At 48.0% G+C, this 25,802-nt stretch overlaps 1 protein-coding gene and 1 pseudogene across 3 annotated transcripts; one reads left to right on the top strand and one right to left on the bottom strand.

Annotated features, from left to right (window-relative positions):
* Positions 1 to 625: 625 nt before the first annotated feature.
* Positions 626 to 25,682, bottom strand: LOC112665805 (TRAF interacting protein). 3 transcript variants are annotated; one of them, XM_025455912.3, is made up of 15 exons: positions 24,487 to 25,682; positions 18,174 to 18,231; positions 17,575 to 17,658; positions 15,158 to 15,197; positions 14,441 to 14,568; positions 13,128 to 13,222; positions 12,530 to 12,643; positions 11,704 to 11,791; positions 11,028 to 11,117; positions 10,503 to 10,591; positions 4,085 to 4,240; positions 2,040 to 2,088; positions 1,624 to 1,671; positions 1,452 to 1,502; positions 626 to 1,252 (listed from the first exon to the last, which is right to left on the bottom strand). In XM_025455912.3, exons 1-15 carry the CDS (start codon positions 24,582 to 24,584, stop codon positions 1,133 to 1,135), a joined length of 1,308 nt encoding a protein of 435 aa, XP_025311697.1. In that variant the 5' UTR covers positions 24,585 to 25,682; the 3' UTR covers positions 626 to 1,132. The 3 variants fall into 3 exon arrangements, with proteins under 3 accessions (XP_025311697.1, XP_025311696.1, XP_025311698.1); XM_025455911.3 differs by having other exon boundaries at positions 1,624 to 1,773; positions 24,487 to 25,675; XM_025455913.3 differs by lacking the exons at positions 18,174 to 18,231; positions 24,487 to 25,682 and having other exon boundaries at positions 1,624 to 1,773; positions 14,441 to 14,645; positions 17,575 to 17,664.
* On the top strand, positions 22,547 to 22,773 carry LOC118351677 (small nuclear ribonucleoprotein G-like; annotated as a pseudogene).
* Positions 25,683 to 25,802: the final 120 nt, after the last annotated feature.

The following is a 25,802-nucleotide window of genomic DNA, read 5'->3' as shown; positions in this document are numbered from 1 at the left end:
TTGCTGGCAGGGAGCACTATTAGCCAGCCCAGCCCCTGACTACACCCTCAACTTGATGCTACACTTCTCCACACCAAACCTCCTTGGTTCAAGGTAGCAGAGGAGGGGTCCAACTCCCATAACCCAAAGCATTACTTTCTTTCCATGATGCTCCTCCAGCACAGCTGGGCATGTTCAACCTGAAGCATGAGGGCACTCACTTTCATTCCCTGTGCCAGGCCCACAGGGCCCTGCAGAGACAGATGTACCCCCATGCAGTACTGAGAAAGGAAAGTGCAGCAGACCTCACCCAAGCTACAGGTCATGAAGGAAAAGTCTTCTAGGGAAATTGCTCTTGAAGTTAAGACTCAAAGGTCACTGATTTTTGCTTGCTCTGAATTCCCTGTATGGCTATACCTGTTTACCCATTTGCTTTCCAGACCATGCCATTTGGGCTGTGCCCATGTTAGAGACTGTGGACAAAACTGCAGTGATCTCATTCCTGCTGGAGTCTCCTTGTGCCCTATGAAGGGGCATATGCCTAAGGGTAGGACTTCTGAGTCTGAGCTCAGGTGAAGGTCTCACTTTAGAAAATTATGCCAAATGTTTTCCTAAATGTTGGTGCAAATATATATATACTCCCAGAGCCAGAAAGAAAAGAGTCTTTTTTATTTTACATAGAAATCTTTCCCTCCTCATCCTCTCCCCACCACCATCCCCTCATTCCCCATCCTGCTCAGCTCTGGCCATGCCCAGCAGCAAGTCAGAAGCAGGCACAAGCTTGGGCAAGCTGAAACTACCCAAGAAGCCCCAAGCACTTTGGTTCACACAGTCAACAAAAGACCTTAGTCTGGAGAACCAGAAGCACGCAGCCATATCTGGCTATAAGTAGGAAACTTTGACAAGGAAGAAGTCCTGCTGGTCTCACATCAGCAGTCACATGTAGGCCTGGTATAGCAGACCCAGTATGGTGGGGGTGGGCAGGGTAAGTGCAGGAAAGCAGTCTTTGGGCCCCACCCTCACCTTTTTGTTTACACTTGCCCTTGGGGCTGTCTTGGAAGATAGGCCATGCCCCCCAAGCCCCCTGCTGAGCCAGTCCTGACCTATAAGTTAGAGGCATATATCTGGATATTGATCTGGCTCACTGTTCTCACTACCACAGAAAGGTGTCCAGCTTGGCCTGGGAGGGAGGGAGCACTGTCTTCGCCCCAACTCTCTGCTTAGTCTTGGGTTTGGGTTTCACAGGCAGTGGGCGGATCATAGTTGTGTCAGTCTGAGGAAGATGTCAAGGAAGAGGCTTAAAGAGGAGACAGCAAAGGCTTAGACTTGAGGGGTGGGCAGTTCTGCTATACTGAACGAGGTCCAGCTCTGCACACCTGAGGCTACAGCCACTGTCAGGCTGGGGGCTGGGGGTACAGGTGAGAGATGGTGTGGGTAGCTCAACTCAGCCCAATGTCACAGAACAAGGATACAGGTTGGATGAATTTCGTCCGACCTCCAAGCCCATCGAAGCCTGTCCTCACCTAAAGTAGAAGGAAGAAGTGAGCGGGCCAAGCTGATAGGCCAGGGGGCTGGCTCTTCCCTGCACCTCCACCCCCACCCCAGAGAGGGCTGGCACTTGCCCCTGTGGGAAGCCATACTCACTGCATCTGTGCTGCGGCAGGGCTCTATCTTGGCCTTCTTGGGCTGTTTCTGTTTTAGGATAGCATTCCGGATAAAGACAGGAAAGGCACTAGCTAGCTCCTCATCTGGCTCTCCCACACAGCGCTGGCCGCCCAGTGAGAGCTGGGACTCCTGGAGGGGAGACCCCAAAGCCAGACTTGAGGAGCCCGATGGCAGGAAAGGAGGGGGCGGGTAGTGGTGGTGGAGCAGGGCCAGAATCTCTGATGTCTCACCCCTCACCCAGAGGCTGGAAGGATAATGAGTAGAGTTTCCAGGGTGACTCCAAAGTGTTTTAGTCCCAGGCCAGGAGTGAGAGGGCTCTGGCAAGACCTTGCCCTCTCAGAAGCCCAGCTTCACACAGAGTCCTGGCAAAGGATGGTGGCTGCCTGAATTCTTACCTGCTTGGGGCCTTTAGGCATCTTCCTGGGGATGTCCTGAATGGGAGAGCTGCGAGAATGAGACATGAAGGCAAGCAGGTGAGCAAGACACGGGGCCAGGCAAGCCAGGCTCAGCACATGGCCCTTGGGGAGCCAGCATGTGGCATGGTTTCTGTAAAGGCTGTGTGCTGGGCAAGGCATCTCAGTAAGCCCCATCCCATCCCAAGTGCAGGTTTGGGAACAGCTGGACAGCTGCCAGAGTGGAGGAGGCAGGGGAAATTGGGCAACTTTCCAATCTTGCGGCTCTTAGCTTGGAGCTGAGCCCATTCCAATGGGGCCCTTAGCCCCAACACCTCAGACACCTCACAGTGTCTTGGGCTTTATGTGAGGCTGGAGGCCTAGCTGATTCACCACCCACAGGAAAAAAAATCAGTCATGTCCCATACAGGCAGAAGGTACCTTGTGAGCTCAGACTTAGCCCCATCTGCCCAGAGTGGGGCCACTACCTCCATAAGACCCTCAGTAGATAGCTCATAAAGTGCTCTCACAACACAGGGCTAGGCCATCTTTCTAGATAATCTGTGCAGGCAGGGTCTGGGGCAGAATTGATCATGGCCCAAAGCCCTGGCCTTTCACTCCCAGCTCTAGAACTAGACACAGTGTTTCTATCCCATTCCTGGGTACACTAGCAGCTGAATACCCTCTCCTGGTATTTTCCCAGTTGGGTAGAAGGATGGTAACCTAAAGCTGACCCTGTTGCTTCTCAAAGCCATGAGGTCAAGGGCAAGATTGGGCCCGTCAGCTTTGGACACCTCCTCCCCTGCGCCCATAGCTTGTAGTGAGGCTACATGATGACCATGGGAAGGTTCTCCACTTGCTACAAGCTTGACCCTGGGGAGGCTGATTCAAGGTGGAAGCATCCTGGGCTCCCTCACATTCCCTCAAAGGCCCTAAAGATGATAAAGATTGTCTCACTCGGGATCCCTGGGTGGCGCAGCGGTTTAGCGCCTGCCTTTGGCCCAGGGCGCGATCCTGGAGACCCGGGATTGAATCCCACGTCGGGCTCCCGGTGCATGGAGCCTGCTTCTCCCTCTGCCTGTGTCTCTGCCTCTCTCTCTCTCTCTCTCTGTGTGTGACTATCATAAATAAATAAAAAATTAAAAAAAAAAAAGATTGTCTCACTCTTTACAGCTAAAGAGATAACATGAAGAAGCCAGGGCTTGCAGCAGGCACTCATAGATCCCTTGACCACAGCCCATATGCCCAAGGTTTGTTTTCCACCGCTACCTGGCCTGCCTTGTATGACACAGGTGCCTCCAGCCCTGAGGGCAGGGAGAGGTGGAGAGCCTGCTGTCCTCTCTCCAGGCTTCTTCCACCTTTACTGCCGAACACCTCAATTTCTCTCATGTCCAAACTCTTGATTAAGAGGAAACCCGCTCAACCCTTGACCCCGTTACCCAAGCAGCATTTACCTACATGTATGTACAGGAGGAGTTTTTGTCTCCCTGATGAACCATATTTAATCTGCCTGCCCAAGCAGACAACTTCCCCATTCCCAGTCTACTGGGAGCAGGCCCCACCCATCCCACTACAGCGCCTCCTAGCTTCTTAAGCCTGGCCCTGTGGGAGACCCCCTTGGTGGTGGGGAACTGGGCTCAATGATTTGAGATGGTCCTTATGCATGAGCCCAAGAGGTGCATGATGGAAGAGGACGTTCAGAGTCCCTGAGGCAGGACACTGGTAGACAGGCATTCAAGGTACAGACAGCACACGCCACCCCCCATCACCAACCTAGATCTGCCCCTACTGGAACCTCTGTTCTCTCCAACTCACATCACAACACCTTTGCTTGAAGGGTGAGAGTGGTAATTGAAACAAGCAAGAAAAAGGCTTTGTGCAGAGTATTTAAGAGTGGGAAGAAGAGGTGGTCAGAACCAAAGTCAGGGCTAACCCCAGCTGACCCTCACTGCCCTGTCAGCCACTTGGAGTGACAAGGGCAGGGCCTGCAGAGATCTCTTGGTCATCCTCCCCTGAGGATGTGAACAGGGACAGGGACTACCACTTACTGTGCTATCTCTTGGCAGAACTTCTTGGCACGGCCATGCTGGATGCTGGAAGATTGGGCTGAAGGGGTGTCAACATCAAAGGTGGCATTGAGGTCAATGTCATCACCAAAGGCTGGTCGGCGAAGCTTCAGGCTCAGCATCTCCAAAGGGGCTGGGCTATAGGCAGAAATGGCCTGGTTACTCTGGACCACCGTGGCAGTCCAGAAGGACAATAGCCCTGAAGTGTCAGAGATGGCTTGGTTCCAGGGGTCTGGAACTCACAGGTGGCTCAGGGCCACCCTGCAAAGAAGTCTGACTCTACAGAAAAAAAATCACTCGGCTTAGTGCTTCACACAGTCACGGGACCAGTGAAAGTCTTCAAAACATGGAAGGAAGCAAGCAAGCAAGCAAAACACACACAAAACCTAAGCATACAAACAAAAGGTTACTGCCTTTTGACAAAACAGCTTCATTTCTCAGAACACAGAGCAAGGGGCCAGTCAGAGATGTGACCACGGACTGGCATGAATGGCAAATGGCACAATATTGGAAATGGTCAACTGACTCCCCTAGGGGGCTGACACTTTCACAGCTTGAATATGATGCAGAAATTAAAATAGTGTTTCCAGAGTGTAAACTTAATAACATGGGGGAAAGGCTCATATGTTACATTTAAAAAGTAATATGAAACTCTGTGTATAACAGGTGATAAAAGAAAAAACAGACTAGTTGGGCTTCAAAAAAATTTAAAATTGTGTGCATCAAAAGACACTGTCAGGGCACCTGGATGGCTCAGTCAGCTGAGCATCTGACTTTTGGTTTTGGCTCAGATCATGATCTTGGGGTCATAGGATTGAGCCCTCCATCAGGCTCTAGGCTCAGTGTAGAGTCTGCTTGTTCTTCTCCCTGCTGCCCCCATACACACACACTCTCTCTCTCAAATAAATAAATAAATAGGGATCCCTGGGTGGCGCAGCGGTTTAGCGCCTGCCTTTGGCCCAGGGCGCGATCCTGGAGACCCGGGATCGAATCCCACATCGGGCTCCCGGTGCGTGGAGCCTGCTTCTCCCTCTGCCTGTGTCTCTGCCTCTCTCTCTCTCTCTGTGTGACTATCATAAATAAATAAAAATTAAAAATAAATAAATAAATAAATAAATAAATAAATAAAATCTTAAAAAAAAAAAAAAGACACTGTCTACAGAGTAAAAAGGTGATCCACAGAATGGGAGAAACTATTTGCAAATCACCTCTCCATAAAAGACTAAAATCCAACATATAGACAGAACTGAAGTTCAATAATGGAAAACAAACAACCCAGTTAATAACTGGGCACAGGACTTGAATAGACTTTTCTCCAAAAGATCTACTGATGGCCAGTAAGCTCACAAAAAGATGCTCAATGATACTAGTCATTAGGGTGATTCAAATCAAGACTTCCATGAGCTACTACTTCATACCAATGAGGATGGCTGCTATAAACAACAACAAAGACCCAAACAAATAGAAAATAACAAGTGTTAGTGAGGATGTGGTAAAATTGGAACCCTGGGATGCCCAGATGGCCCACCGGGTGGAGCAGGAGACTCTTGATCTTGGGATCATGAGTTTCAGCCCCAATTGGATGTGGAGATTACTTAAAAATAAAATCTTACCAAAAAAAAAAAAACTGGAATCCTTGTGCACTATTGGTGGGAATGTAAAATGGTACATCCGCCGTACAAAATAGTACAGCAGTTCCTCAAAAAATCAAAAATAGAATTACCATATGATCCAGCCGTTCCACTTCTGGTTATATATCCAGAAATGAAAGCAGGATCTCAAAGAGATTATTTGCACAGCCACGTTAATAGCCACATACTCACAATAGTTTAAAGGTGGAAGCAACCCAAATGTCCATCCACCAGCAAATGTACAAGCAAAATGTGGTATATAGGGGCAGCCGTGGTGGCCCAGCAGTTTAGAGCCACCTTCAACCCAGGGCGTGATCCTGGAGACCCAGGATCGAGACCAACGTCAGGCTCCCTGCATGGAGTCTGCTTCTCCCTCTGCCTGTCTCTGCCTCTCTCTGTTTCTCATGAACAAATAAATAAAATCTTTTTAAAAATGTGGTATATACATACAATAGAATATAATTCAGCTTTATTTATTTATTTTTGTATATTTTTATTGGAGTTCGATTTGCCAACACATAGTATAACACCCAGTGCTCATCCCATCGAGTGCCCCCCTCAGTGCCTATCACCCAGTCACCCTGTTCCCCTGCCCACCTCCCCTTCCACCACCCCTTGTTCGTTTCCCAGAGTTAGGAGTTTCTCATGTTCTGTTACCCTCTCTGATATTTCCCACTCATTTTCTTTCCTTTCCCCCTTAATCCCTTTCACTATTTTTTTTTAATTTTTTTTAATTTATTTATGATAGTCACAGAGAGAGGGAGAGAAAGAGAGACAGGCAGAGGGAGAAGCAGGCTCCATGCACCGGGAGCCCGATGTGGGATTCGATCCCGGATCTCCAGGATCGCGCCCTGAGCCAAAGGCAGGCGCCAAACCGCTGCGCCACCCAGGGATCCCTCCCTTTCACTATTTTTTATATTCCCTGTATGAATGATTATTCAGCCTTATAAAGGAAGGAGGGGCACTTGGGTGGCTCAGCTGTTGGGCATCTGTCTTTGGCTCAGGGCATGATCTGGAGCTCAGGGATCAAGTCCCACATAGGACTCCCTGTGGGGAGCCTGCTTCTCCCTCTGTCTATGTCTCTGCCTCTCTCTGTGTGTCTCTCATGAATAAATAAATCTTAAGGGCAGCCCCGGTGGCTCAGAGGTTTAGTGCCACCTTCAGCCAGGGGCATGATCCTGGAGACCCGGGATCGAGTCCCACGTCGGGCTCCCTGCATGGAGCCTGCTTCTCCCTCTGCCTGTGTCTCTGCCTCTTTCTCTCTGTGTCTCTCATCAATCAATAAATAAAAATCTGGGATCCCTGGGTGATGCAGAGGTTTAGCGCCTGCCTTTGGCCCAGGGCGCGATCCTGGAGACCCGGGATCGAATCCCACATTGGGCTCCCGGTGCATGGAGCCTGCTTTTCCTTCTGCCTGTGTCTCTGCCTCTCTCTCTCTCTGTGTGACTATCATAAATAAATAAAAATTAAAAAATAAATAAAAATAAATAAAAATAAAAATCTTTTTTAAAAAATTAATAAATCTTAAAAAAATAAAAAATAAAAAGGAAGGAAATACTGGCACCTGCTACAACATGGATGAACCTTGAGGATTTTATGTTACGGAAAGTAAACCAGTCACAAAAAAGACAAATGCCATATGATTCCACTTACATGAGGTATTTAGAGGAGTCAAAATCATAGAAACAGAAAGTAGAATGGTGGGTCCCAGGGGCTGGAAAATGGAAGCTATTATTTAATGAGTACAGAGGTTCAGTATTTCAAGATGAAAAGTGTTCTGGAGGTGCCTGGTAGAGATGATAGCACAACATTATGTACATAATGCCACTGAACTGTGGTCGCACTCAACAACGACCTCTTTGCTAAGTCCGTATTTTCCAAATTCTCAACAATGAATATGTTAGTACTTTTATAATGGCAGAGGGTGGGGGTGGGGGTGGCAGTGGTATTCTATTAGAAAATTGCAGCCACTAGGATTTTTTCTAGCCTACCCAGGCCTGGTGGAGCTCCCTAGCTCCTGTGGTCAGAGAACTCTGGGGAGTGGCAGTGCAGCCCCAAGAACATCCTCTATTTCCTTTCCTTAGGGACCTTTCCATCAGGGCTGCCCAAAGCCTTGCTCCCACAGCTCAAGGGCAGAAGGATGCACTATGAGGGTATTAGTCTCCAGCCAGCAGCCCAGTAGGGCACACAGATTGGAGGAAAGGGAACTACCTACAACAATAAGCAATGTGGGAAGCTTGGACTATCTCTTCCTTTCCCTGGTCAGGTCCCTGGGCCTGCCCCTTCTTGCCTGCAAGTGAAAACAAAGGTTGCACAAAGCTACCTCAAAACCAATCCCATGGGAAGCCTGGGTGGCTCAGCGGTTTAGCGCCGCCCTCAGCCCAGGGTGTGACTCTGGGGACCGAGGATCGAGTCCTACATTGGGCTCTCTGTGTGGAACCTGCTTCTCCCTCTGCCTGTGTCTCTGCCTCTCTCTCTCTCTCTGTATCTCTCATGAATAAATAAATAAATAAAATCTTAAAAAAAAAAACCAATGCCATGCTGGTTGCTTTGCTTCTGTCTCTGGCTCCCAGCATAAAGCAGCAGCCAGGAGCACTCATGGCAGCATTTTTGTAATGTCTGTTATTTGGCCATTATCTACTTCGGCCATCATCCAGCAAGTCCTCTGCCACTACCACCCTCAAGGGTCAAAAAATCTCATAACACCCTACCCTCCACCATGCCCTGGTGTGCCCCAGCCCTGAGAGCCAGGGCTCACCCCTTACTCAAGCCTCTAAATACAAATGGCACAAGCTTGACTTCCCTTGTCATGGAATTTGGCCTGCCATGGTGTGTGGCTGGGGGAGTTTAGGGCTTGGCCATCTAATCCTGTAGTTTGTCTACCCCCTGGAACATAATAAGCTCCAAGAGGACTGAGAGGGCCCGACATGCAGCACGCCCTCAGTAAGAGCCTGTTATAGAAGTCTAGGCTTTACTCCAGTGAGAAGTGGTGAAGAAAGTAAGCAAAAGCAGGTATGCGAAGTCCCTGGCAGCCTAGAGACATCCCTCACTGTGGAGGCCAGACACAGAGTGCAAGTGTGTAGAAATACCCTGAGGTGCACGGAGTGGGAAGTGGACAGAGCACCTTGGAGCTTGTAGAAATCAGCCTTGAGTGGTAGCCTAGGAAAATAATTTCTACTTCTGGCCTTGAGGCAGCTCCAGTTCTAAATGTCTGACCACATGAGATGGTCTTTGAGACTCTCAGCTTCCTATGAGCCAAGCTCCTGACAGAGCCCTTGTGCTACCTGGGGCTTCCAGGCCAGCATGGCTAATGGGCTCTGAGGGTGGAGTGGGGAAGAAGGACCAGACATGGAATCTACTTTGTCAAAATCAGCAACACACTGGACCTCACAGAGAATCACATGCTCATCACATTTCCACAGCTGTTTCTCAGTCCAACCCAAACTGAGGTGGGCAGAGAGCTCTGGCTCCATAAAAAGACACTGGAGGGTCTAAGGTAAGAAAGGAGAGAGTTGAGGAACTAAAGGTACAATGAGGATGAGAGGAAACTGGCTTGTTGGCACTCACACATTCCCCTGTGCAGATGCTGACCAGGTACTATGATGTGGGCAAAAGAATGTATGTGTAAGGAAGCCAGTGGTAAGGAACACAGATCAAGATGCAACTCCCAGTCTACATATTAGGTGGCCCAGGCTCTGGTAAGACTCTAGAGCACCTCTATGGCCCATGGCATCTGACACAGTATCTAAATAAATATCACCTGTGCAGAGGAGGGTGCACTTACTCCTGCTGAGGAGGGTAGGTAAGGCTCTGCATGGCAACTGACCCTTTGGTGTTCACAGGAGCTGACATACAGAAAGGCACAGAAGCAGGAAGGCAAGGTATATTCTGCTGTGTCAAACAGTATGATTTGGCCAAGGCCTAAAGATCGACTACCGTTCATGGGCTGGCTCTGGGAATGTCTCAGACACAGTGCCAAGAGGTCTAGAGTGTTTGGTGGGGGGAGGAATGACGTGAAGCCCCAAGGGCTGATAAGCTGGGCAGGCAGGAGAAGTGAGAGGATGGGTCACAAGCCTCATGGGGAGGTGGTGACAAGGGATAGAATCAGGAGGCACCGCAGAGGTTAGATGGATAGATTCCAGCAACTGATTGGATGTCGGGAAGAAGAAGCATAATGATTTTCCAAAGGACACTGAAAAGTGGCTCAAATAAAAGCCTGGACCACTGGGTTATGTGCTTTCTGTTAGGGCCCTCAGCTGGACAGCTAGGCAGGACAGCCCTGAGATGCTCTTAGCCAGTGGGCGTGGCTTCTGTGAAACCCTCAAGAGGAATGCGCAGCCAGTCGGGGTAGGGACATTCATCCGTCTGCCTCTTGGCTCCCTCTGCCGGCAGTTTTAATGCACACAGTCCTAAGACCAGTGGGGAATTATTTTGGTGACTGGTTTCATGTTTGTTTCAGAATCTGGGGCACACAGATGCATTTGGTAAGAAATGCAGAAACAGGATATCTGCAGACAGTCAGTGCTCCTGCCCCTTCCCTGCCTATCCCGAGGTCCTCTCTGGCCTACCTTGGCCTTTCCTTGTCAGAGCCCAGAACTTACCTCGAAGTTGTTTTCCAACTAAATCTTGGCTATGTCCCAGGGCAGGAGGCTCACAGCCTTCAGGCCCACATGGACCACTCACCCAACCAAAGTCAAGAGTAGGGAAAACCCTTATTAGGGAGTTCTTCTAGCTTATGACCCTCGCACCACCCCAGAAGGTCAACAAACCTCTCTAAAACCAGGCGGTTGACAGTCTCACTGTCCACTGGTGGCAGGTTCAGGGTTTCCTGTAGCATCGTTAGCTTTTTTCTCAGGCTCTTGGGGAAGGAAAGAGAAGAGTGTGAAAGAAAGGCTGGGGCAGCAAGTCCAGAGAGACTGCCAAGGGCGGGAACAACATGCACGACAGGCAAGCCCACTGGGAACAGAGCAAGGCCTAAACCCCCAACATCAAGCTTGGGAGGCCAGGATCACCCAGCCTCAGAACCCCTCTCTGGTGAAGCCTCTCCTTTGATGAGGTTCTATCCCTAGGGATATAGGTACAGGACAGATTGTAGAAGACCCATGGTGCTGCCTATCCCCTACTGAGGAGGTCCAGGCTCCAAATCAGAGTCAAGGTATACATCCTGACCCACTCTGGCTCAGGAGGATGCAGGGAACCCAGAACCACCAACACAGACTGGGGCAGAGGCTCCTAGGCTCTTGGAAGATACACAAACTATCCCTCATTCCTGTCTAGCCAGGGATGTCCCTTACCATGATTTCTTTGTCAGCACTCTGTAAATCCTTCTGAGCCGACTTCAGCTCCAACTTGGTCTGATCTAGTTCAGAGTAGACTGTCTGCAACTATAAGAAAGTATGGGCAGTAAAGGACAAGCCAGCAGGTGGCCACGTGCTCTACTCAGTGCATGTTCATGGGAACCCAGTGTCCAGAAGAGTCTGAGGACACATGGGGAGGCCCTGGCTTTGTGGGGCCTGTCAATGCCCATCTGGAGCTGCCTAGGAACTAGGGCTGAGTTCTATGTCTGACAGCCCATGGATGCACCAGGCCCAGAAATAAAACAGCTGTGCTGACTGAACTGGATCCCAAGTATGTTCCTCCTACTCTGGGCCAGGTACAAAAACAGGCCTTGGACATTGTCACATTTGGGACTTGTGCTCTTCAGCCAGTTGAGAGTTACCCAGGAGCCAGGAAGAATAGAAGGGAGCATAAGCATGCACACATTGGGGGGAGGGGGATACTTGCATGACCTGCCACCCTAAGTGGACAAGCCACAAAGCCAGAGCCAAGGCCCAGTAAGCAGTCTCTCTGAATCACCCCACAGCCCTATGGAGTCTGTTGCACATCAGGCCCCATGGCTTTGCTCGGGAGACAGGAACGAGCAGGACAAAAGGAAGCCACCTCTCCCTCCCCTTCTGCCCCCACTGTTACCTTGTTTTTAGAAGAAAACAAGTCCTTCTTCAGTCTGTCAGCCAGCTCCCCTGAGGCCTTCCGTGCCTCTTTAAGGTTCTCATACTCTCTATGAGGGGGCCAGGAAAAGAGATGTCAGAATGGGACACCCAGTGGTCACACTGCATGAGAGCACCAAACACACGCAGAGCCCAGGTTGTCCCCTCAGCCAGTTCTCATTCCAACTCTGACACCTGAGCCCAACAGGGTGGTGCCACAGAGGGTCCTGCAAGGAGAGCTGGGAGTCTCTATTCCCTGCCTGTTCCACAGGCACTGGTGATTTGAGAGGGTATGCAGGAAGCCCTGCCCTCACTAAAGGCTCACAGGGAGGCCCCCTAGACCACGTGGCCCTCACAGAAGACATCTGGGATCCTCCGTGTCTCTCAGCCAAGTGGCCTCCTTACCCCAACCTCACATCCACAATAGTAGAGAATCTGAGCCAAATTTCTGATGCAGGTCAGGCAGAGTCGGTAAGTGTTGATGAGAAACGGGCTCCATTCATCATCATGGGCTTATAGGTCAGAAAGTGGTGCCAACCTTCTTAGAAATAACTTATATTCACACCTGTTCTCTCAATAACCCTATGAGGAAAGTTATTACTATCTCCATTCAGGAAGCTGTGGGTCAGAAGCTAAGAAACTGGCTCCTGGCCACATGGTGAGAGGTGGGGTCGGGGTTCAACCTGAGGCACCATAGCTCCCAAGCTCGCCCCTTCATGCTGCCTGCTCTGCTTTATAAGAGATGAGCAGCAGACAGAGGGTGCCATGGCTTAGCTCCTGGACTGGGCCAGAGGGGCCAGAGTACACACTTCTTGAGGGACACGCAGTACACAGCCAGTTGCTCCACCGCTGACTGTCCCACACCCATGTCTCGGATCATCTCCTCCACTTCGGGCCTCTGGCTCTGGAGTAGGAGCTCAATCCTGAAAAACACCCAGCCCACGGCATTTAAAATCCGGAGGCTGATGGGTAGGTACCCAGTGCAGCTCTGCTTTCCTTTGCTGCTGTTGCTATGGTGACAGCCTGGCCTGCCAGCATGCTTTAGCAGGCAGGTCTACCCAAAGAAAGGCCCCACAGCAGAGCTAAACACAGCTGCAGGGATGCTGCTGGGGAAGAATGGATGCTGATAGGTCCTCAAGGTCAGGGGTCCTTGAAGAAAGGTTTCTGGAGCAAAAGACCTGCCAGGTCACTGGGCCACAGGCAACAGGAACAGGTAGGAGTGAGGCAACGTCCCCCATGGAAGCCAAGCAAGGAGACCTGGACCCACACCCTGCTAGCCTGAGCCCCATGTGGCCTATGGAGATCTGAGCCACAAAAGTGACCCAACCCCTACTGCAGTCCTAAGAGTTGGGCCACCTGGGGGCCATAGAAGCAAAGGCAGAGAGCAGTCCCCTGCTCCAAGCTCACCGCTCCATGGTTTTCATCTTGCTTCTGAGTTGGCGCATCTGCTCGTGCACTTGTTTGGTCTCATCCTGCTGCTGCTCCAAGTACTTCATCTGCTTCTGAAGAGCAAACACACCCATGCATACCTGTTGCTTAGAGGATCCTAGGGACCATGGCTAAAGTCATCCTGAGAACTCTACTCTAGAATTGTCTGCTTTTCCAAATGCTAATAACCATGCATCCCCAGTCTCCAGGGAGGCAGGTTCCTGGGCCCCACTCTGTCTTGTGCTTTTTCTGCTATGCGGCCCTACGCCAACTGCTTCCTCATCTCCCTGCTTGCTTCCTCCTGAGATATGTCTTACCACAGGCACATCCCACTGCCACTATCTAGAGGTCCACTGTGGGCTGCCAAGGTCCTGTGGCTAAGGGCTCATGGTGCATATTGTATGGGAAGCTGAAGAAACACAAATCCAGGTATCATTACCCACCACCTAGACCCATGGACAGTTACCAATCAGGATAGGAGAGTTCAACCAGAGGCAGCTGGCCAGGGTGCCCTTAGCACAAAAGCACTCCATCTCTGACCTGGGAATGCCATCAAAGACTCCTGCTCTGCAACCAGGTACTGATTCACTCCTTCCCTCCCACTGGCCAGGCCACGTGATCCAGCCCAGCACCATGCAGGAACAGACACAACGAACACCCTGGGGCTCTGTATTCACAAAGATGGCTTCCTTTCCTTTTTAAATGGCATCCAGCAAGCACCGCTCCTTCTTACGAGGCCAGAATATCAATTGTGGGTACAGATCAATCACCTCATGCCCCTTAGAGAGCAAGAGGCTCACCAACCCAGGCTGATACAAAATTCATCTGGGTCTAGAGCTGCTTGCTTTGCAGGCTTTGATCTGCCCGGTCAGCTTAGCACAGCTGACTTCAAAGGCCCCCTGCTCCTCCTTGGGATGCTGTTTGATCTAGCTCCAGAGAGCAGCCCAGCCAAGGACTAGAGTGCTAATGGAAGCTTCTTCAGTCTGGCTTCATCCGTGGAGTACAAACCACTTTTGGAAACAAGGTCCAGTCTCACTGAGGTCTTAGCTGAGCTGCCCCTCCAAGAAGCACTGGGAAGGCCTCACCTCTTCAGACTACCTAATACAAAATCCTTAAGTGCAGCCAATACAGTCCTTTGCTTACAGGCTTAAAGAGTATGATATGAGAGGCCTCAGGAAGAAGGGGTTTGCCTCCATCTTATAATCATACAATCTAAGGTAATGACCAAGGCAGAGCCAGAAGACCAGAAGATAAGCCCAACCAACTTTTGCCCACAAGACCTGGTGACCCACCTTGAGGGTGGAGCATAGCATTTCAGCCTTGTCTAAGGCACTCTGCAGAGATTCCACAGTGGCATTGCGCTCTTCCAACGTATCACGCAGCGTGTCGATGATGGCTTGGCTGTCCTTTTTCTCCTTCTCTGGAGCAGGGGCAGGAAGGTGAAAGGCCCATTCACCCATCAGCATAAGAACCTGAGCCCTTGGCTAGCACCCCACCCTAGAGCCAGGTAAGAAACAAGTTCAGGTCAGCAAGTTGAAGGCCTACTTCTCTCTGGCATGCACTAAACCAGGGAAGCTAAGCCAGAGTTTCTTCATTCAGGGGATGAGACCCTCTTTCTGCTGCTTAGAACTACTTGAGTAAAGATTTCACTGCTCCCCACTCCTGTGGGTCTAGTTAATTCATTATCTTAGAACTCAAGCAGATTTCCTGCCAAACTCAGTAGCCAAACACTCTCCTAGAAATACTCTGTCCCATTAGGTAACCCCCTCCCAGCTTCAGTCCTGGGCAGGAAGCCTCAGAGAAGAAGCTCATCAGCGTAGGTGGACAGCTTGAGGCACCTCCCTCTCCCTCCTTTCCTGCCAATCACAAGACCTGGCAAAACTCTTGGATATACAAAGCAGGGAGAGCCCCTAGCTCCACCAGAAGGTTGGAGGCATTCCTCCCAGGGCCTCTCCCCCAAGCACCTAGGTCAGGGGCTTCCCAGGGACCCTTGTCTCTTACTAACTCACCTTTCAGGGAAAGCTGGGCTCTGGTATTATCCAGTTCATTCTACAAGGCAATATCCACAATAAGAAGCAGAAAGGGGGCAGCCCTGGTGGCTCAGCGGTTTAGTGCCGCCTTCAGCCCAGGGCTTGATCCTGGAGACCCGGGATCGAGTCCCGCGTCGGGCTCCCTGCATGGAGCCTGCTTCTCCCTCTGCCTGTGTCCCTCATGAATAGATAAATAAAATCTTAAAAAAAAAAAAAAAAAAAAAAAAAGAAGCAGAAAGAGATCATACCTGGCTTCCACACAGAATCCTGGAAGGCTTGCAGGAAGACCCATGAGGGGACAATGAGGCCTGTAGGTCCAGGGAGGCACAGACCCTGCTATATGTCACGGCCAACCAAAGCCAATAGTGAAGAGACATGCCTTGCTTTCTCTATGCTTTTTTTAAAAGTAGGTAAGATGGAGGAAAAAAATCTCAAGTACAAGACCCTGCGACAGGGAAAGAGGCAGAACAAGGGCAAGAGAAGTAAAGTTGGACCTGTGTGGTCAGTCTCACAGCAGAGGCTTCCATCACTTCCGTGGCCCTGTGCTGGCCCTTAACTTCTCCTGGCTTCAGCTGCACTCACTGGGGACACAGAGTTGGGATGACCAAGGACCTTGGGTCACCACTCCTTCCTTTCACCCCGGGTCCTGCTTACTTCACAGTCTACTTCTCTCCAAGCTCTAAGCTGCCTTTTTGCACCACAAATCTTCCAACCCTAATAAGGTAGGTAAATGGGGACAACTTTGTGTCTTTGGATGAAACCTCATGTGGGGCTCTAACCATACTATCATGAGGGTCAAATGAACCGCTCAAAGCCCGTGCATAAATTACAGAGCTACTGCCACCTAGAGGCTAGGGATGAACTGAACCCAGTTCCCATTCAGGAGTCCAACATGCCCATGGGCAAAAGAGGCTTTCCATAAGCAGGAAAACAGGCACTGCAGAACTGAAAGCCTTGGCCAAGGGTTCATGGTGGTAGCTGGGTGGAATCCAGGCAAATCTTCCTCCAGGTCACCCTTTCCAGGTCAATACAAGACTCAGAATTTCACATGTGACCAGTACTAAAGCCCAGTGTCAGTAGATGGATAAGCACCCTGCTGTCAAAATCTCCACCCAGGACTTTTGTTGGCTGGGCTGTTTAGTGTAGGCAGAACATCCTCAAATGCAAGTGGTGGGTAGAGAAGGGCATACATGGGCTACCAGAAAACTGACACCAACCCAAAGCTCCCCCAGGTTCCCTGGATCCTACACCCAAGCAAGGTGCCTGCAAGCCCTTTCCCCAAATTACTCAAGATGTTGCCTCTCTGTCTCCTAGATCTGGGTTTGAAAGCCAGAAAGAAACAAGCTGCCTTTGTTGTCTTTATCACAGGGAGGACACAGCTTAAAACCAGGAGCAGTTACCATGACGATGAACATGTTGGCTTTAAACAGAAAAGCTCTTCGTTCTTGAAGCAGTATGGTTCCAAGGACATCACCACACCCTGGGGCCAAGGCCAAATGAACCCTGGGCTGACAGATGCCCAGATGCTCAGAGTCCAGGTGCACTAAAAACCCCAACCCCACTTGCTCAAGAAGCTGTGGTCAGGGCAGCCCCGGTGGCGCAGCGGTTTAGCGCCGCCTGTGGCCCGGGGTGTGATCCTGGAGACCCGGGATCGAGTCCCGTGTCAGGCTCTCTGCATGGAGCCTGCTTCTCTCTCTGCCTGTGTCTCTGCCTCTCTTTCGCTCTCTCTGAATAAATAAATAAATAAATCTTAAAAAAAAAAAAAAAAAAAAAAGAAGCTGTGGCCAATCCAGCCCCCTGGTGCACAAAGGAAGTTAAATATTGGACTTGAAGGGAAGAAGTGTAGGAGGGAATCCACCCATTCTCCCCTAGGTTTCTACCCCGGCTTACATCCTGATTCCAAGGGTTCTACCCTCTATTCCTGGTCTGGGAAAGACCCAGGCATCTGCATATATACCAAGCTTCCTCACAGTTTTGAGGCACAGCCAGATTTGTGAATAGTGGGTCTACACATCTTCCCTGGCAGAGGACTAGAAGAATTTCTAATCTGTCTCTAATTGTCCAAGCAGCATAGTGGGCTGGGAAAGATGGCCATAGAACCTCTGCAAGGTTAAAGAATCTTGGGAGAGACACTCGGGTCTTTGGTGAGAATTGCTTTGAAATCCCAAGGGAGAAGGCTCATAGTCACATGGCTCCTTTCTTCCCTAACAGTGTATTTCTCCAATGACCAGGTCTTATCATCACTTTTCCTCTGCTCTACTCCCTTATGCCTTGAAACCTCTACAAATCTCCCTCCAGATACCATCTTCACCATCTACATACCCACCCTGGGTGGGAGCAGAAAGTAAATTCTCAGAGGGCTTGGAGTTCAGTAGAATGACATAAATCCCAGGTACCTTTAAGAATTCTGCATCTAAGACATTCTCCTCCTCTTGGGCGAGGTCAAAGAAGAGTTTATTGATAATGGTTCTTCTGCCAACCTGGATGGAAGGACAAGATAGAGTATGACTGTATAGCTGGGTCATGTGTAAGGAGGACAGGGATGTACATGCAGCCTACCATGTGACCAGGCCTGTTATCAGGCCTAGCTTTTCACAGCACATCCCTTGGAATGAGATGAGTTCTGTAACCCTATAGGTAGCCCCAGCTGGTGCCACTGGTTTGGTGGTTACTAAAGTCATGTCACAGACCCGTGTGGTAACTGTTCAAAAGATATACCAACTCTAGATACTGGGCATTGAGGATGGGAAAAGGCAAGGAAGGAGGACAAATTTACCTAGGTGAAGACCAGCCCACCCAACAAGTCCCTCTGCCAGTTACTCTTGGGCATAAGTGGGCCTCCCAAGCCACTCAAAAGCACAAGGCTTAATCAGCCTCAAACCAGGACGGTCCAAAAAGGTCAAAGATGTTCAGTTTCAGAGATCTTTCCTTATTCCTACTCCCTGACAAGGAAAAGATGTCTTCAGCTGAGGTGTTTTCACCCCACTGCCCTCACCTGGATTCGGCACTGTGGGCAGGTCCGACTTGGTGCTGTCTCAAACCACTGAATGAGGCTGGAATGAGAAGCAGATAAGCAGACTAGTGAGTCCTTGCTTGGCTAGAGACATATAGGCCAGGTAGCAACCCTGACCACAACAGCATCTGACTTCTTCCTCGATCCAATGCCTGACCACATAGGAGGGCAGTACCACAGGTGGTACTGCACATCCCACAAGGCCTCACTGGTACAAGCATTCTGACCAGTTGGCCCTTTTTTTGGCCCTGTTGGTGTAGCACCCCCCACCCCTGAGCTGCTCTTTTGTCAACATCCTAGGCTTTGACTAGAGAGCAGCAGCCAGAACCCAGGGTCCCTCAAAGATAGGGATTCTAATAACACCCCTACTTTAAGCAGGGACTCCAAAGGGCTACACTTTCAGAATAAGAGTAAACTAGAAGTAAATGCAAGTAGTCGTAAAAGCAAAATACAGTCCAGCTTCATAACATTTATCTGAGTGGTCCAACAAAACCTCAAGCCTTAAATTTTATTTTTTAAAAGATTATTTATTTATTCATGAAAGACACACACAGAGAGAGAGGCAGAGACATAGGCAGAGGGAGAAGCAGGCTCCATGCAGGAAGCTCAATGTGAGACTCAATCCCGGGACTCCAGGATCTCGCCCTGAGCCAAAGGCAGATACTTAACCTCTGAGCCACCCAGGCGTCCCTCAAGCCTTAAATTTTAATTAGTCTCCTACTAGTAGACTCTCCCATCAGGGATCAGGAGAAAGAGTCCATCTGTTTCTGGTAACATCTGGAAGATGATACCATCATCCCAGGTCTCAATTTTTTTCTATAAATAATTTTCCATATATTATAGGCAAGATAAATTCAAAGCTGGAATACTATATGGCAATAAGAATGAACAAGTCTACAGCTATGAACAATATTATGGATAAGTCACATACACATAACATTGAGGAAGAGAAGCCAGATACATAAAAGGTATATTAGGTGTGACTCCATTTACATGAAGTAAATGTTTTAGTTTTTTTAAAAAAACTAAATAGTCACACAAGGAAAAAAGCATTACAAGTACAAATCAGAACATGTGCGCAAAGACTTTAGCTATGAGAATTGTCAGATACAGCATTACACATTATGCTAAGGAAATAAAAATCAAGACTGAAAGTATCAGTAGAGTGTGTGACTCTTGATCTCAGGGTTGTGAGTTTGAGCCCTGTGTTGGAGGTAGAGTTTATTTTAAAAAAGAAAAAATATATCAGCAGAGAACTACAGAACAAAGGGTGACATAGTAGAATTTAATAAGAACCAAACAAATTCTAAAATATAAAATGGCCAAAATTAAGAATTCAGTGGACAATATTTTGGGTTTTTTGTTTGTTTGTTTTAAGATTTTATTTATTTATTCATGAGAGAAACAGAGAAAGAGGCAGAGACACGGAGGGAGAAGTAGGTTCCCTGAGGGGACTCCGATATGGACTTGATCCCAGGACCCTGGGATCACACCCTGAGCCAAAGGCAGATATCCAACCACTGAGCCACCCAAGTGCCCCTTGATGGACAAGTTTAATGGCAGTTTAGGCACGGACAAAGAATGAGTAAAATGAAAAGATAGGTCAGAGAAAACACTGAGAATTAAAAAGAAAAATAAGAGAAGATAAAAAATATAGAAGATATTATGAGAAGGTCTAGCTCACATATAATGAGGAGTTTCAAAAATAAAGTATTAGGTGGAATTATGCACTTTCCCCAAGAAGTCTATGTCCTAATTTCTCAAACCTGTGAATATTTTACCTTATACGACAGTAGTAATTTTGCAGATGTGATTAAGGATCTTGAGATGGGGAAATTATTCAAGTGTACCCCCATGTAATCACAAGGATCCATAAGTGAAGTAGGAGTGTCAGAGTCATACAGAGAGATTTGAAGATGGAGAATCGGGTCATGAGCCAAGAAAGTCATATCCCCACTTACTAAGATTGACTACAACCCCGTAAAACCGTTTTGGATTTCTGGCCTCTGGAACTACAAGATAATAAATTTGTGTTTTTTAAACCACCAAGTTAGGGGTGCCTGGGTGGCTCAATAGGTTAAGCATCCACCTTTCACTCTGGTCATGATCCCAGGATCAAGCACTACATTGGGTTCTCTGCTCAGTGGAGAGCCTGTTTCTCCCACTCCCTCTGTTGCACCCCCTGCTCACCTGCTCACGTGAGCTCACTCTTTCTCTGTGTCATGGAAATAAATAAAATCTTTAAAAAAAATTAAACCACAAGTTAGTAGTAATTTATTATAACAGAAATGAGAAACTAATATGAAAAGAAAAGAGATAATGGAATAGAGACAATACATGAAAAGATAATGGCTGATGGATTTTCCAAAACTAATTAAAGAAACCATTCCATAAGTAAAAGAACCGTAGTGAGGGGATACGTGGGTGGCTCAAGTGGTTGAGCGTCTGCCTTTGGCTCAGGTCGTGATCTTGGAGTTCCAGGATCGAGTCCCGCATCGGGCTCCTACATGGAGCCTGCGTATCCTCCCTTTGCCTAGGTCTCTGCCTCTCTCTGTGTCTCTAATGAATAAAGAAATAAAATCTTTAAAAAAAAAAAAAGAACCATAGTGAATCTCAAGCAGGATAAGTAAAAAATGGTAACAAAAAGAGAGTTGATGTGGCTATATTACTGTTAGACAAAATAGGCTTTAAGTCAAAAAAGGTCACAAAAAACAAAGGACTTTAATATTGATAAAAGGTGTAATCCAACAAGAAGAAATAACAATTACAAACATACATGTACCTAACAACAGAGCCCAAAAATATATGGAAGAAAACTGGAAAGAATTAAAGAGAGAAATAATTCTACAATAAAAGTTGGAGATGTCAATACCCTACACTTTTTTTTTTTAAGATTTTATTTATTTATTCATAGAGACCGAGAGAGAGAGAGAGAGAGGCAGAGACACAGGCAGAGGGAGAAGCAGGCACCATACAGAGAGGATCACGCCCCGGGCTGCAAACGGTGCTAAACCGCTGCGCCACCGGGGCTGCCCCTACCCTACACTTTTAATAATGGATAGAACAATCAGACAGGTAATCAATAAGGAAACAGAGGACTTAACATAAAAGAACTAGATCTAAGACACAAATACTCTACCTAATCACAGCAGAATACACATTTTTCTCAAGTGCACATGGAACATTCTCCAGAATAGACCATAGGTTGGGCCACAAAACAAGTATTAATAAATTTAAAAAGGGATGCCTGGGTGGCTCAATGGTTGGGTGCCTGTCTTCGGCCCAGGGCGTGATCCTGTGGTCCTGGTTTAGAGTTCTGCATTGGGCTCCCTGCATGGAGTCTGCTTCTCTCTCTGCCTATGTCTCTGCCTCTCTCTCTCTCTCTGTATCGCTCATGAATAAATAAACAAAATCTTTAAAAAAATAAATTTTAAAAGATTAAAATCATACAAAGTATCTTTTCTGATCACAGTGGAACGAAACTGAAAACCAGTAACAGAAAAAAAAAACTGGAAAAATCACAAATACATGTAAATTAAACAACCCACACTTAACGATGGGTCAAAGAAGAAATCACAAAGGAAATTAGAGAATACCTTGAGATGAGTGAAAATGAAAACACCACATACCAAAAAAAAGACACCCATTAGGTAACTATTATAAAAAAACAACAAGAACCAAAAATAACAAATGTTGACAAGGATGTGGAGAAATTGGATCCTTGCACATTGCTGGTGGGAATGTAAATGGTGAAGTTGATATGGAAAGCAGTGAAGCACTTTTTCAAAAAATTAAACACAGAATCACCATATTCATCCAGCCATTTCATCTCTGGGCATAATCCAAAAGGAATGAAAGCAGGGACTTGTACAGATACTTCTAAATCCATTCATAGTAGCATTACGCATAGTAGCAAAAATATGGAAACAACCCAAGGTCCATTAACAGATGAAGAGATAAACAAAATGCATTTCCATACAACTGAATTTTAATCATAAAAGGAATGAAATTCTGATAACATGCTACAACATGGATGAATCTTGAAAACGTTATGTTTAGTGAAGTAAGCAAAACTCAAAAGAACAAATATTGTATGATTCCACTTATACAAGGTACCCAGAATAGGAAAATTCAAGGAGACAGAGGGTGAAAATAGACATTTTTGGGGCAACAGGGAGGGCGTAATGGAGAGTTGTTTAGTTGGTACAGTGTTTCTGTTTAGAATGATGGAAAAGTTCTGGAAATAGATATTGGGTATGGTTATATAGCTTTGTGAATGTACTTAATGCCAGTGAGTTGTACACTTATAAATGGTTAAAAATGGAAGGCATCATTAAGCTCACCAAGTAACCAACATGAGCAAAGCTCACCATCCCAAGTTAAAAAAAAAAATTATGGACAAGAAGTTATCATTGAAATTAAATGGTGGTAGATATGTTCGAGGAATACCGCTTGGATTTGACCCTTTTAAGAATATTGTGACAGATAAATGTGTGCAGATGACAACTAGTGGGCAACAGAACAATATAGAACGGTGGTAACATTAAAGAATAGCATAATCATATTAGAAGCCTTGGAATGAGTATAAACAATGACTGTGTTCACCAGAGAAATCAATTGCTTTCACATGTCCCTGTCCAAAGGGTCCATTTTATTATGATATAAAATTGAGTCATACACATTTTCATATTGAACTTCTTTGTTAAGTAAACTTTTGTGATAGTCCAAAAATGGTTAAAATGGTAACTGTTATGTGATATATAATTTACCACAATATGGGCATCCCGGGTGGCTCAGCGATTTAGCACCGCCTTCAGCCCAGGGCCTGATCCTGGAAACCCAGGATCGAGTCTCACGTTGGGCTCCCTGCATGGAACCTGCTTCTCCCTCTGCCTGTGTCTCTGTCTCTCTCTCTCTGTCTCTCATGAATAAATAAATAAAATCTTTTTTAAAAATTACCACAATAAAAAAAAGAAGCTCTTTTACAATAGCCAAATATGGAAGCAAGTATAGCATGTATATGCACACACGCGCACATAGGAATATTACTCGGCCATAAAAAAGAATGAGATCTTGCTATTTGGGACAACATGGATAGAGCTAGAGGGTATTATGCTAAATGATATATAAGTCAGGGATTTCAGTTATATGTGGAATCTAAAACACAAATAAAGAGGCGTCTGGGTGGCTCAGTTGGTTAAATGGCAGATTCTTGATTCGTCTCAGGTCATGATCTCAGGGTCCTGGGATAGAGCCCCCACATGGGCTCTCCACTCAGCAGGTAGTCTCCCTCTGGATTCTCTCTCTGCCCCTTCCCCTCTCTTAGGCATGTGTGTTTGCTTGTGCTCTCTAAAATAAAAAATAAATAAATAAATATTGAAAAAAAAAAAAACTAAAAAAACAAGCAAAAAACCCAGACTTGTACAGCATAGGAAATATGCTCAATAATACTGTTGTATGGTGACCACAATTATGGTGGTAAGCATCGAGTAATGTACAGAATTGTTGAATCAGTATGTTGTGCACCTGAAACTAATATAATATGGTATGTCAATTATATTTCATTTTTAAAAAGGGGCCAGTCCAGGGCACCTGGGTGGCTCAGCGGTTGAGCATCTGCCTTCAGCTCAGGACGTGATTCCGGGATCCAGGATTGAGTCCCTCGTCGGGCTCCCTGCATGGAGCCTGCTTCTCCCTCTGCCTATGTCTCTGCCTCTCTCTTTCTGTGTCTCTCATGAATGAATAAATAAGACTCTTAAAAGGGGCGGGGGGGGGGCAGTCCACAGCTGCTCGAGGATCTTTCCTCATCAGCTGTACATTCAAAGGGTCAGCAGGACGGCTTGATCAGAGAGCACCTCCTTGCCCTTCCATATTAACTCGGGTTTCTTCGTGTCAGTGAATACACTGGGATGTCTGGCCAACGAGATGACTCTGGGTAGAATAATCCCAAACCATCAAGCAAACCACAACAAATCGGATAGTCAGAGGCCTACCAGGTAATCTCGAAGAAATAAAAGGCCTCGTTAATTTGGCGAAATTTCACCTCCATTCGTACTAATAATGAGCCCCCTACTTTATTTTCACTGAACCAACTCTGTTTCCCTGGACTCAGTTCAACTGTCACCTCCTCTGGGAAGCCTGCCCTGATCCGCCTTTGCCCAGGTCGGAGACCGACCGTGGGGCTCCGACTAGTGCCGTCTTTATCACTGTCCGGGCTCCACTCGGAGACCTGACACCCCACAGTCCTGTAGCGGTACCAGGCAGAGGGCCTGGCCCCGCCACTGCGGTCACTCACCACTGCAGATGGAAGGTGTGGCCGCAGTGGATGGCGGCCACATCTCGGGAGTGGTCGAAGAAGTCGGAGCAGATGGTGCACAGCGCACGGATAGGCATGATGACGGGCCTAAAAGGGCACAGGCGGGCAAGGAAAACTCAGCCGGTCCAGCTTCACGGCCGTGCGCCCGCGTCCCGGCTGGCTTCAAATTTGGCTCCACTGAGCAACTTCCAGGAGCGGACCGGAAGTGGTAATAAGAAACATGGAGGCGGAGCCTGAAGGCTGGGTCCGGATTGGACGAACCACAGGGGGCGGGGCTTAACGGCCGGAGAGAATCCCGGGGCTGAGCGCGAGACTGGATTTGTCAGTGGTAACTCTCCTGTGGCTCCCGGAAGGGTTCAGCAAGTACCCGCAGCAGCTACGCCGCGCCACGGGCCCCTTTCTGGGGCAAGACACGGCTTTACGGTCCGAAGTCAGATCCGGTGCGAGGCGCTGTTCTGCTCTCAGCCCTGTTCTGTCAGGGCAGTCTTCTCTGCACTTCGGGAGAGTCGAGAAGACCGAAGCCGTACGGGAATGGGACGATGGTCCCGATGGAGTGTGGCCCGCTGGGCTCTGGGCAGTGCTCAACCACTCGCCGGAAGCCCGGAAGCCCGGAAACCCGAAGTTCCCACAGACCAAAAGAATGCTCCACCCTCTCAGCCCTCGGCTCTGAGTTATCCTAGAAAGATGGACACAGGTCCTAATCCCTCAGGACACCCCAAGCTTACTCTGGCTTTATCCAGGCAAGGCATGATGATCCCTCAGTTTGAAGGCGGCAGGGCCAGAACCCTGACTTTAACTTTTAGTTCCTAGAATGATCGGCATGGCTCCAGACTGTAGTGGGATAAGAATCTTGGAGGCCCAGATGCTTCACAACTAGCAAACCCTTTTTCTGATTCCCACATCAGAGAGGTTATCTTTGGGGTCTTCCCTGAGAAAGAGCAGCATACTTGGTGAATTCACCTGGGCCAGTCACGACTGGAACAAGTCTTCCTAGGGGTTTTCATGCTTTACTATTTTTAGCAGTGTTACTACCCTCATCCCAAAAGAAATCTTTTGTAGAGCCCCATGATATAAAGCTGATTTATCCCACCTGAATTAGACCCACAGTGAAATTCTTTGGGCCTATGTGGAAAGCACAGGTGTTGTTCACAGGATGGAGGAATCAACTCAAAGGGCAGCACAGAACCTTTGTGCACTTCCCACCCTGCACCCTTTCCCCAACCCAAGGAAGCCCACTTTGGCCATGGGCAAGGTCTCTCCCTATGGTGGCTGGTCCGTGGTGATTTCCAGTTGTA

This window comes from Canis lupus, chromosome 20, assembly GCF_003254725.2.
Source record: "Canis lupus dingo isolate Sandy chromosome 20, ASM325472v2, whole genome shotgun sequence".
In the NCBI taxonomy this organism is placed as follows: Eukaryota; Metazoa; Chordata; class Mammalia; order Carnivora; family Canidae; genus Canis; species Canis lupus.
Note: the sequence above shows the minus strand (reverse complement) of the source record. Positions and strands in the feature narration are given on the sequence as shown.